General features: G+C 35.1%; 1 protein-coding gene across 10 annotated transcripts in view; it reads right to left on the reverse strand.

Moving 5' to 3' along the window:
- The window catches only part of Tsga10 (testis specific 10), a 113,264-nt gene that overhangs the window by 32,508 nt on the left and 67,394 nt on the right, over positions 1-13,362 (reverse strand). For 9 of the 10 annotated variants that reach the window (XM_004633184.3, XM_023717440.1, XM_023717439.1 and 6 more), the window contains one exon: positions 350-465. In XM_004633184.3, the coding sequence (XP_004633241.1) occupies positions 350-465 (116 nt within the window). Of the gene's footprint in view, positions 1-349; positions 489-13,362 lie in introns of all 10 variants that reach the window. The other variant, XM_023717441.1, reaches the window with a different exon arrangement.

The raw sequence follows: 13,362 nt of genomic DNA on the forward strand, positions 1-13,362 counted from the left end.
AACAGTAAAGGTGCTTCATTACAAGAGCTATAAGCAAGCTGTATAACATAAAAAATGTAAATTTGAAAGTGATCATATATATAAAGTGTTGTTCTCTGCTTAGTTTTTTCTTCACTGACAAATTTTAAATCTTAGTTAACTATGGTCCTAAATCTAAGTTTAAAAAGATCTATCAAAGAAAGTTGCATTTTCCATTATTTTTCATTCATAAACTCTTATGTTACAGACCAATTTCTAAGTTTACTTAAAAAATTCAGTTTACAAATTTCAGTTGTAACTGAAGAGAAGGAAATTTATTTTTATACCAGATTTAAAAAATAATAATAGTATCATCAGGAAGAAAACTCACCAATCTTTTCATCCAAGCACATAATTTTCTCCTGAGTAAGCTGAAGTTCATATTTTTTCTTAGCAAGGTGTCGCTGAGTATCAGAAAGGTCTTTTTCTGTGTTTTCATATAAAAGTCTGCAAATATTTTAATCATAAAACTAATTCTGAAATCTATGTTTTGTCAACTTTTAGTGTATCTAAAATTTAAAAGCACAATGACACTAATAATTTAGCTTGTAGTATTTTAATTTATAAAATCATCCTATAGAAAGTTAAAGGAAATAAATGATCCTTAATTCATTATTCCAACATGAACTACTATCAGCATGTTAGCATTCACTATTCAATGGATTAGGCTATATACTTTTTTTTTTGCTCCAAATGCCCTCAGGGCAGGTTTGGCATTCGGCTTGAGTTGTGGGGATTGAACCACAGCAACCTGAGCCTGATTGCTTTGTTGAAGCAGCCACTTAAAGAACTGAGCTAAGGGGCAGGCCCCTGCTATATACGTTTTAAAGCTAACATATCATAAATTCAAAACTGAATTCTGATTTCATTCACCTATACTTAATCTGTAATATTTTTAAGTCTTGCTATAGACTTCCAAATTATTATTTTCTGGCTAAAAATATTATATGAATAATATTCACTTACTTTCTAGCAAACATAATAATTCACTTCACTACATAGTCCCCTATTACTAAATTCATTCTAAGTCTTCACTTTTATAAATCTGTGATAATAGCATTTCACTCATTCAAAAAACAGCCATTAAGTAGCTGGCATGTGCCAAGCAACAGGTGTAGAGGAAGTTCTGGTGAGCGGGCTGGCAGCCAACAGATATATAATTAGACTTCAATTTCTTGACACATGGAAGACTATGTAATCCAAAAGTTCTTTAACCACAAACATTTAGACATATTGAACATAATGTAAGAATCATCCTTTAAATGTATAGCAAAACTTTTAAGAAATTAGAAGAAAACACACTTGAAGCCAAATCAGAGCAGTAAGACACACTAGTCAGAGCTGAGGTTTCACTCTCTTGATAGCTAGTGATCTTAGGTTTTTAATTTAGAAATAGAAAATGAGGCTATAGATATTTTAGCAACACAAGAATGGACTAAGATTTGCCACTATAACGCACTAACAGCTATACCATTAATGAAAGGACCAAACTAGAGACCTTGTCAGTTATTGCTCAGCTCAGGGAAGTAACACTTTTCCCTGGGAATTCTTAAACTCAAGGGAAATGGAGAGCAGAGAAGGGGACGTAAAAGAATTAAGATGTATTATGTATATGCACCAACTCTCCACAATGAATGTAATCCTTATGTACTACAAGAATGTACTAATAAAAATTAAAATTAAAGAACAAAGTTAGGAATGGGACATTTAAAAAAGATACATAATACCACACCAAGCTCAGTTAGTATATAAGAAAAAGCAGGAATAAACTTAATATTAGGAAACAAGAATAACATATGGATTACCAAAGTTGAATCAAGAAAATATAAAAATACTAAATAACTCAATATCAGGCCCAGGAAGATAGCTCAGATAATCTTCAGGCTTAAGCACCTGCCTGGCATTCTCAAGGTCCTGAGTTCAATCCCGGGTACAAAAATAAATAAATAAATAAATAAATAAATAAATAAATATCAGTCAAAGAAACTGAAAATGTAATTAAAAACTTACTAACAAAACAAAGCCCAGGTCTTGACGGATTCACTGCTGAATTCTACAAAAAATTTAGAGAAGCTCTAATGCCATTACTCATCAAACTCCTTAATGAAATTGAAATGAAAACAATACTTCCAAAGCCATTCCTGGGAGCAAGTATTATTCTGATACCAAAACCAGAAAAGTACCCAACCTAAAAAGAAAACTATAGGTCCATCTCCCTAATAAATATAGATGCAGATATCCTCAGTAAGATATTACCAAACAGAATACATCAAATCATCAAGAAGATTTTATATCATGACTAAGTACGATTCATTCCAGGATTCAGGGATGGTTCAATATATGCAAATCAATAAATATAATACTCCATATTAACAGAACCAATGAAAAATCATATGATCATAGACATAGAATTTGACAAAGTCCAATACCCATTAATGATAAAAACACTACAGAAAATTAGAACAAATAGTCTTTATTGTAATCTGATAAAAGATACCTATGACAAACCAATAGGCAACATCATACTAAATATCAAAAACTGAAAGCTTTTTCTTTAAAATAAAGAATAAGACAAGGATGTCCACTATCATCACTCCTATTCAATATAGTTCTGGAAACATTAGCTAGAGAAAATAGACAAAAGAAAGAAATAAAAGGAATAAAAATAGGAAGAAAAGAGAGTTACATTTCTTGTTATATAGGTCTTGCTTTATCTTGGTCTTAACCATCCAGTAGAAAAGTCTAAAAAGGAAGTATAAGAAGTAAAGCCATATTAATATGCTGACCTGTAAAAGGCTCAAGTCAACAACTTCTGACATTGCCAGCTCTATGGATGACCCACTCCTATTATGGACTACTGGACTATATTGGAATATTTTGCTGAATTCACAAACCTACAATATTTAAATGACAATGGAATACCCATCTCCGACAAAACTAAACAAAAAAGGGGGATACACATGAAGGACCATTTTGTATCTGTATATTCAAAATAGGATAGATATACAGCTACTGTCTCTTAATTTAATGAATAGAAAGATTTGTACTAATAGTGTTTGTGGACAGGATATCATGTCTGCATCTTCTACTATGAATAACCACCAAGAAGACAACAATATGCAATGCATTAATTATTGAAACTGTCCTAGTAATTGGTTTTGAAACTGTCTCATTGCTATTTGTTTCTCAATGAAATCATTTTAAAAATAGGAAGAAAGGGCTGGCAAGATAGCTCAACAGACTGGGTGCCTGCTTAGGCAAGAACAGAGACCGGGGTTCAATCCTTGGTATCACATGCCATGCCAGCCCCACCCCCAGGCACTCTGAGCCAGCCACCAAGACCAGGTGTGTTGGTGCACACCTGTAATGCCAGCACTGGGAAAACTGAAAACAGGATCACTAGGAGTCTGAACTGCATAGTGAGGGGCTAGAGATTTGGTTCAGTGGTAGAATGCTTGCCTAGCAAGCTGGAAGCCCTGGGTTTGGTCCTCAGCACCAAAAACAAAAAATAAACCTCCCCTAAAAAACAATTCAACCAAAAAAAAAAAAAATACAGTAAAATAAAAAAAAAAAAAACAAGGCAACTGAACTGCATAGTGAGACCCTGTACCAAATACATTTTTTAAAAAGGAAGTTAGGAAGGAAGAAGATAAACTGTCACTATTTTCAGATGATATGATAGTCTACATAGAAGAACCCCAAGCTGCACCAAAAGACTTGTAGACTTTCTTTTCCCCTGCAGTACCAGGGATTGAACTCAGGACCTTGCACTTGCCAGGCAAGTGCTTATTCTACTGAAATATCTCCCCGGCCCCTCCTCTTTTTTTAAAAAAAAATTTTAAGTCTTGTAGACTTACTAACCAAATTCAGCAGAGTAGCTGGATACAAAATCAACACCCAAAAATCAATACCCTTCCTGTACACAAACAACAAACTCACAGAGAGAGAAATTAGGGAAACCACACCTTTCACAACAACATTGAAAACAATGAAGTACTTAGGAATCAAGTAACAAAGGAAGTAAAAGATCACTACACTGAAAATTACAGTACTTTGAAAAAGAAGATTGAAGAGGATATGAGAAAATGGAAAGTTATCCCATGTTTTTGGGTAGAAAGAACCAACATAGTAAAAATGGCCATACTCACAAAATTCTTATACAGATTTAATACAAACTTGACCAAAAAACTATTAACACACCTCACAGACAGAACTAGACAAAACATTCCCAAAATTCATTTGGAACCAGAAGAGACTTAGAATTGCAAAAAAATTCTGCGCAACAAAGGCAAATCAGGAGGCATTACAAACTCTGACTTGAAATTATACTACAGAGCTACGTGACACAATCAGTACGGTGCTGGAGAAAAAAAGAGAGACAGTGATCTGAGGATCAATGGAACAGATTAGAAGATGCAAACACAACTTCAAACATACTCAGCTATCTTATTTTTGACAAAAGGGCCAAACACATTTATTGGAAGAAAGAAAGCCTCTTTAATAAATGGTGCTAGAAAAAATGGCTCTCCACATGCTAAAAACTGAAACTGTTGTATCACCATGCACTAAACTAAAATCAAAATGGATCAAAGATCTAAATATTATACTGAAACTAAATCTACTGGAAGAGAGAATAGGTAGAACTCTTGAAGACCTATAGGTGTAGTCCAGAGAAGCTAATGGAATCATAAATGGTTGGTGCCACTTAAATGAGAATTTTCATGAGAAACTCTTTCCAAGAGAGAAGCTCCAAAGGACCACAATGCGAGAGGAGATTCCAAATTTTAGTGTTTTATCTTCAGAAACTCCGTCAGGTACTCACAATGAAGATCTGAAAGATTTTCTTGTGGGGCTAACAAGCGAAAGGCAAAAATAATTATGGTAAAATATGTCCAGAGCATTCTTCTTATCAAATGCTTACAGTCTGGGTTAACATACTTTCTCAACGATCTTATCCAGCCTGGAAGAGAACCTTCCTTCTACCCTAATTTAGCGCTCTAAAGCTTTCCTGTTTCACATAAGGAAATTAAAATGATGATAATGATGATGACGACGACAACAACAACAACAACAAAGCAATTAACTTGGAAAAACCCTTGTGAATATCACAGCTATGAGGCACAGACCAACTAAGAGACTGAGATTGAAAGGTGAAGTCTTTCCTCTTCCCCTTTGCCATCAGAACTCCCAGATAATCTGAATGAACTCTAAGATGTGTCCTCTCAGTAATGAAGAGTATTCAGAGAAGCCCAATGCCAAGAGGAGAAACAAAAATCAGGACAATACAATAGTTAAGGTTACACTGAGCTAGAAGAAATAAGATTTGGTTTTCTATTATACAGTAGGGTGGCTATAGATAATGTGCTATATATCAAAAAAGCTAAAAGAAAGGATTTTTAATGTTTTCAATACAAATAAATGATAAATATTTGAGAAGAGAGATATGCGTTCTTTGACTTGAACACAATACAATTTATCCATGTACTAAAACATCATATTATACTCCATAAATATGTATAATTTTTATATGCCTATTTAAATTTTGTTTAAAACTCAGCAAAATTCACCCCTTCAAAGAAAATCAGGACAATAGAGAAATCTACAACCTCTAAAATGTTCAGCTACAACAAACACCAAATATAACTATAACTAAGATAACATAAACATTCATACTAAAGGGCTATTTACCTGTTTCTAAAACTTAATGCAGTATGTTTAACTTCCAACAGAAAATTACAACACACACCAAAGTATGAAAGATCACAAACTCAAATATGACATAGATATGGGAATTATAAGTTAGAAGTTTTACAATAATTGAGACAAACTGGCTTAGGGAACTAATGGAAAAATAAACCACATGCAATAACACATGGGTAATGAAAGCAGAAACAGAAACTATAGGAATCAAAAGGAAATGCTAGAAATAAATAACATTGTAACTAAAATGAAGAGTGCCCTTGACTATTCATCAGTAGACTGAACAAAGCCAAGGAAAAGAACTGAGCTTGAAGACAGCACACTAATAACTGAACTAAACTGCAAAGACAAAAAAATTAAAAAACTACGCAGTACATGAAAAAAAGTGAATATTCCTAAAATACAAAAGAAGAAAGAATACAGGATGGAGCATAAGAAATGCCTAAAATGGCCAAGAAATTTTGATAATATATAGTTATCTATATACAGCATCCATATTTATATATTAAATACAGTATGAAAATACAGAACTACAAAACACTGACAAAATATTCAAAGACCTAAATACATAAAATTCCATTTTCACTGACTGAAACATACAATATTAAGATACCAGTTCTTCCCAAAGTGATTCATAGATTCAACATAATCTGAATTAAAATTCCAGGAAGCTATTTTTGTAGATATTAACAAAGTAATTCTAAGTTTACATGTAAAGGGAAAAGACTCAGCAGAGAAAATATACTATTAAAGAAGATAAAATTTTAAAATTTATATTATCCAGTTTCATGATTTAATTTGAAGCTATAATAATTAAGACAGGGGCTGGGGAGATGGCTCAGTAGAATAAGCACTTCCCTGGCAAGCACAAGGGCTTGAGTTCAAGCTCTGGTTCCACCAAAAAAAATTAATAATAATAATAATAATAATTAAGACAGCATGGTTTGGCAAGAGAATAGACACCTATCCATGAAATAAATAGAAAGCTGGAAAAAAGCACATAAATATAGACAAATGATATTTAACAAAGGGGTAAAGGCAATTAAGTGGAGAAAGAATGCCCTTTCAACGAATTATGGTAGAACAACTTTTGGACGGGCATATGTAAATAAAGGGAACCTAGACACACTTTACACTTTTCATAAAATTAACTTCAAATAAATCACTGACAGTGTAAATGCAAAACTATGTAACTTATAGGATAAAATGCAAGAGAAAGACTGATGTGATTTTAAATACAACAACAAAGGCACAATCCATAAAAGGAAAAGATGATATTGAACTTTATTAAAAATTTTTGCTCTCTAAACTATACTGTTGAGAATAAAAAGACAAGACATAGACAGGCAGGCTATAATTGCAAAGAATGCATCTCATAAGAAAATGCATTCAGGGGCCAGGGAGATAGCTCAGTATAATAAGTGCTTGCCTGGCAAGGCCTTGAGTTCAATCCCCAGTTCTGCAAAAAAAAAAAAAAAAAAAAAAAAAAAGAAAGAAAGAAAGAAAGAAAGAAAGAAAGAAAGAAAAGAAAATGCATTCAAAGTATACATAGAATCCTGAAGACGCAACAACAAATAAATACTTCAAAAGTGCGCACAACAGTGGCAAAAGTGCCTGCCTGGCAAGTGCAAGGTCCTGAGTTCGATCCCTGGTTTAAAAAAAAAAAAAATCTAAAGAAAAGTGAGCACACGATTTAAATATACAGGGTCAGCCAAATAGCTCAGAAGATTAAAGTGCTTCCTTAGGCAGATGCAGCAGCCAGGGTTTGATCCCCAGGATGCCATGCCGGCCCTACCCCTGAGGCACACTGAGACAGCAATTGAGATTGGGCATGGTGGTACATGCCTGTAACCCCAGCGCTTGGGAGGCTGAACACAGGTGGATCACTACAAGTCCGATCTACATAGTGAGACCCTGTAGACCCTTACTAAAAAAAAAAAAAAAAAAAAAAAAAAGATTTAAATGTTCAGCTTATAAAGAGATATAAAAATGGAAAATAAACATATGAAAAAATGTTCCACATCATTTTTAAGCCAGAATTTCAAACTATAACAATTTACCACTATACATTTATCACAATAGTAAAATCTAAATCTTAGGTACAGGGCAACCCATTTGGGACCCCTCGTGTTCCTCAGGAGTTATTTCTATTCCCCAATAAATTTTCCTACTTTGAACCTTAAAAATAAATAAATCTACCTTTGGTATATATACACTTTGGAAGATAGCTTGGTGGCTTCCTATAAAGTTAAACATTGTACTATACAATGCAACAGTCATGCACCTAAATATTTACTGAATTTACTTTTAAAAACCTGCATGTGAAAGTTTATACTGTAATTACCAGAATACATGTAAGCAGACAAGATATCAGTGATAAATACATGGGTAAATAAAAGATGACATAGCTGATAATGGAGTATTACTTAGTGAGAAGAAGAAATGAATATGATGAAGGTACAGAAACCACTGATGAACCTTAAACACATGCTGCTAAGTAAAAGAAGCCATGCTGAAGCCTACACTAGATGACCCCAAATACAGAAAACCAACCACTACTTCAGACAGGTAATCAAGGTCAAAAACAACAGTACTAAGTCATATTGTCTGTATAAACTCCATATTTGCAATGCCTAAACTGCATTTTCCTCTGTTATCTTTCTCCTAAAAATACATCTCAGTCTAATAATGAGAAAAACATTACACAAACCCCACTTAAGAGACATTCTACAAAATACCTGCTGATCAGTACTCCTCAAAATTATCAGTGTCATCAAAAACAAGGAAAGTCTGAGATCGTCAGAGCCAAGAGAAGCCTAAGGAAGGAGACACAACAACTAAGTGCAATGTGGTGTCCTGGGTGGGATTCTGGAACAGAAAAAGGACATTAGGGGGAAAAACTAAGAAAACCTGCACAAAGTATAGACTTCATTTAATAATGGGTCAGTATTAGTTATTAGCTATTATAAATATATCATAATAACATAAGATGTCAATGCCAGCAAAAATTGTGTGTGGTACATAAGAACAACAAATTTTCACAATTTTTCTCAAAGTAAAAAGTCTACTTTGAAAAGCAATTATATTTTTATACACCAACAATAAACAATTTGAAAGTGAAATTTGAACTCCTTTATGAAGTATAAAAATATGAAACACACAGGGATAAATCTGACAAAAGATGTACAAGATCAATACACTAAAACCGACAAATCAACTGGGTATAGTGATATACACCTGAATCCCATATGCTCATGAAACTGAGACAAAAAGATGAAAAATCTGAGGTATGGGCAATTTAACAAAAGCCTATCTCAAAACAAAGGCAAGCATGGTGGCACACGCCAGTAATCCCAGCACTCAGGAGGATCACCATGAGTTTGAGGACAGCCTGAGCTACCTAGAGAGTTCAAAGCCAGTTTGAACTACACAGCAAGAACTTGTCTCAAAAATAATTAACTAATTAATTTAATTTAATACAGCTGGGGACATGGTTCAGCACTCCCTGGATTCAATCCCTGGTAAAACACACAAACATACACAAACTCATGCACATGTATACACACACACAATCACTTCCAAAACAAAATGTTGAGGAAAATTAAAGACTTGAATGAAGAAATAAACTATGTTCATGAGTAGGAAGAGTCAATATTTTTATTACTCCTCCCCAATTCCAACCAAATTCCTAGGATTTAATTTTAAAATTTTAAAACTGAAATAAGATGTAAACAAATTAGAATGCAACAATGACAAATAAGAACAAAGTTTGGGTTAATGCTACCTAATAGGAAGAATTTTAAAAACCTAAGAATATCAAAATATTATATGCATATCAAGATATAAGTAGACCCATGAAACAAAGTAATCAAGAATTAAACCCACAAAGACCAAAATTGACACTTTTAGTTAGACAGAAATCAATCTTGAGAGAAAACAAAGTTGGAGGCCTCATACCTCCTGCTTTTAAATTATATTATGCTGGCTGCTACTATAAACATCATTGTACTGACATAAACTCACTGTAACAGCTGATACATTGTGATAACTTAAGAAGTTCAGAAGTTTAACTTACTCAACAGGGAGCCAGGGTCCTCACTTTGTAAACATCCTCATCCTGTGCAAGAGCTCTGAGATGGTGTGTGTAATCTCATTGGTTGACAACAGTTCTGTCCCACCTCATGCCCACGTAAGCAAGTTCCCATGTCTTCACCACCTTAGACCCACCTCACCACATGGTTTTCCTCTATAAAAGTCCCTGGAAGAGACAACTTCCTGAGGGAACAACCCATTTGGCCCCCGCTCCTGTCCCTCTCTTGGACAGGAGCTTTCTTTCCTTCAATAAATATGTTCTTCTCATAACCAAAAAACAAAACAAACAAACAAAAAAACAGATGGAGAATTTGATATCCACTTTTAATAATGGATACTTATTCTGACAGGAATCCAGAAGAACTATGTTCAGGCCAAATATGCTGAACACATGTAGAGTGTTCAACCCACCAGCAGAATTACACCTTTTCCTGAAGCACATCCAAATCATTTTCTAAGACCATATGTTAGGACATAAAACAAACAACAAATATATCAATCATTTTTCTGACCATAATCAAATGAAATGAAATCCATAACAAAGGGATGATTGGAAAATCCATAAATGTGTGGAAATTAAATAGCATACTCAGAAAAGCCAATGGGACAACACAGATTATCAAAAGGGGAATTTTAAAATTTTTGAAACAAAAATAGAAACTACCCAAAAATTTATGATATGCAGCAAAATCAGCTCTCAGAAGAAACTATGTACTGATAAACATCTACATTCAAAAAGGAAAAAGATTTCAAATAAACAGCCTAACTATACCTCAAGGAAGTTAAAAAAAATACTGAAAAATAAAAAAATACTGAGCCCAAAGTTAGTAAAAGGAAGGAAATAACAAAGTTCAGAGCAAAATTAAATGCCACAAAACACAAGCCCATAGGTCACACACTCAATAATGGAAGCTAAGAACTTTCCCTCCAAGACTGGGTACAAAACAAGAATGACTACTATTACAGTTTGTATCTAGTTGTCCCCCACCAGCCAAAGCCTCACATAATCATAGGGCAGACTTCTAGACTTGGATTAATTCATGCTGTAGTGCTAGGATTATGAGTGTGACTGCCACTGGGATTACTGATGTAAATACTGCTGAGAGTATGGATGTGAGTGCTACACCTGGTGTGGGGCAGATAGCCTGAATGCAACACAGGGAGACAGACTTGCTCTCTGTAGCCACTGTTCCTGCTACTCTGCCCGTCTGCTCTTGCTGTGTTGCTGTTTTCTGCCACCATGAACTACTCCCCTCTGCCACATGCCACTCTGCCTTGGAGCCAGCTGAGTACGGACTGAAACCCCCACTAACTGGGAGCTGAATAAACCTTTCCTTCCTTAATTCTTGGTGTCGGGTATTTTGTCCCAGCAATGAGAGAAAAGTAACTGAGACAACTATCACTAGCATTTCAATCCAATCCAACACTGGCAGTTCTTGTTAGAGAACTAAACAAAAAATGACAGGTAGCCAAATCAGAAAGGAAGAAATAGTTTTCTATTTAAAAATGAGATTGTCTTTCCATTTAGAAATGGTATGACATAGAAAAATCTCAAGATTTCACCCCAAAAACCTCTTTTATAATTAATAAATTCACATACAGTTGCAGGATCAAAATTCAAATATAAATCTACTGGGTTGGGAGGAGGAGACAGGGTCTTGCTATTCATGTAATTCAGGCTGGCCTGGAATTCACTGTATAGCCCAGGCTTGTCTCAAATTCACAGGAATACTCCTGCCTCAGCCTCCTGAGTATTAGGATTACAGGTATGGCTGCCACAGCCACCTAAACTTACTTTATTTCTCTATAATAACAGTAAATTACAATACCATATTGAATGGGGAAAAATGAAAATATTCCCTCTAAAATTAGGAAAAAGACAAGGATGTCCATTCTTACCACTATTGCTCAATATAGTACTTGAACTTTTAGCCAAAACTATCAGGAAAGACAAAAAAATACAAGAGATATGAATAGGAGAGAAAGAAATCAAACTATCCTTATTTGAAGATAATATGACTCGATATAAAAATATCCATAAAAATACCAAAAAGCTTTAAGGTCGGATAAACAAATTCAGCAAAATTCAGGATACAAAATCAATAGGAGCAAAATAAACTACTCAATCAAAAAATAAACAGATATATCCGCCCAACCTCAGGCCCTGTGAGTGTGTGGGAGAGCTTCTGCACTGTCCTACGCCCGCTGGAGCAAGCCCAGGCCCGCTGCATGAGCGAGACTTTCCCCATGTTCTGTGAACCTCCCCCGCCCCTCCAGAGCCAGCCCAAGCCCGTCCTGTGACTGAGAACTTCCACCACACTCTTGGAAGCCCTGTACACCGGCCAAAGCCCAGGCCGGGTGAGTGTGTGGGAGAGCTTCTGCGCTCTCCTGCCCCCTCCCATGCCCCTCCAGGCCCAGCCCAGGCCTAGGCTGAAACTCTGCAGCTGAAGTCACTGCAGTGAGACTAGGGTCAAAACCATGCAGCTAATCCAGGAGCAAAACATCTTGCCAGAGGGGCACAGCAGGCTCACCTCCAAGGGCAGCAACAAGAAGGAGCTGAGCACAGTACCTAGACCCAAGCGAGGCACAACTACATGAACTAGAACTTGGTATATTGGTACCTGAATTTCACTAGGTGCTAAGGTTATAACAACACCAAAGCTCTACACCAAAGGTCAGAGGTCAGTGCTATACAAAATGATAAAGACAAGGAGCAAAATGCAAGCTCAGGCTGCCAGCCCACCCAGAACAAGTACAGAGGACACTAGCTCAGCTCAAACGTATGAATCAAAAGAAACAACAGAGGAATGGTATAGAGGAACTCAGAGCAGAGTTAATTTCTGGAACAAAAAAACAAATCTCTGAATTCATAGAATCTGAAGTAAAGAATCAAATACAGAAACATAGGGAGGAAACACAATCTGAAAAAAAAAAAAACTCTGCAATAAAAAAATTAATAACTGCTTCTAAAGAAGAGATTAATAAAAAATAGAGGAGATTAGAAAAATGACAGATTCCTTGAATGAGCAATACAGGAAAGAAATAGATCGCATGAAGTACAGTCAAAGAGATTAGAGAAACTTAAAATCTCAATCACAAGCCTGCAAAACCATCTGAGTGAAACTAAAGATAGAGTTTCGGATCGTGAATACGCTGGTACAGCTAGTGAAAAGGTAAGAAAGGATCTCTTAAAAACAACTAGGATACAGGAAAAAATAATTCATCCCCTGCAAGATGATGCAAAGATGAACAATGTGAGACTAATAGGCATCAGTTGAAAAGAAGGAGTTACAAATGATATAAAAAGAATATGGGCAGAAGTAATAGCAGAAAACTTTCCAAATAAGAGGAAGCAATCTTACATTCAGGTAACCGAAGCATACAGAATGCCAAATAACTTCAACCCAATTAAAAACACACCAAAATATTTAATAGTCAAGATCCCAAAAATCCAACACAAGAATAATATACTGAAAGCTGCTAGAGAAAAGAAGCAGATCACATTCAAAGGAAAACCCATCAGAATTACAGTTGACTTCTCTTCACAAACCA

This window comes from Octodon degus, unplaced genomic scaffold (genome assembly GCF_000260255.1).
Source record: "Octodon degus isolate 3935 unplaced genomic scaffold, OctDeg1.0 scaffold00052, whole genome shotgun sequence".
Lineage (NCBI taxonomy): Eukaryota > Metazoa > Chordata > Mammalia > Rodentia > Octodontidae > Octodon > Octodon degus.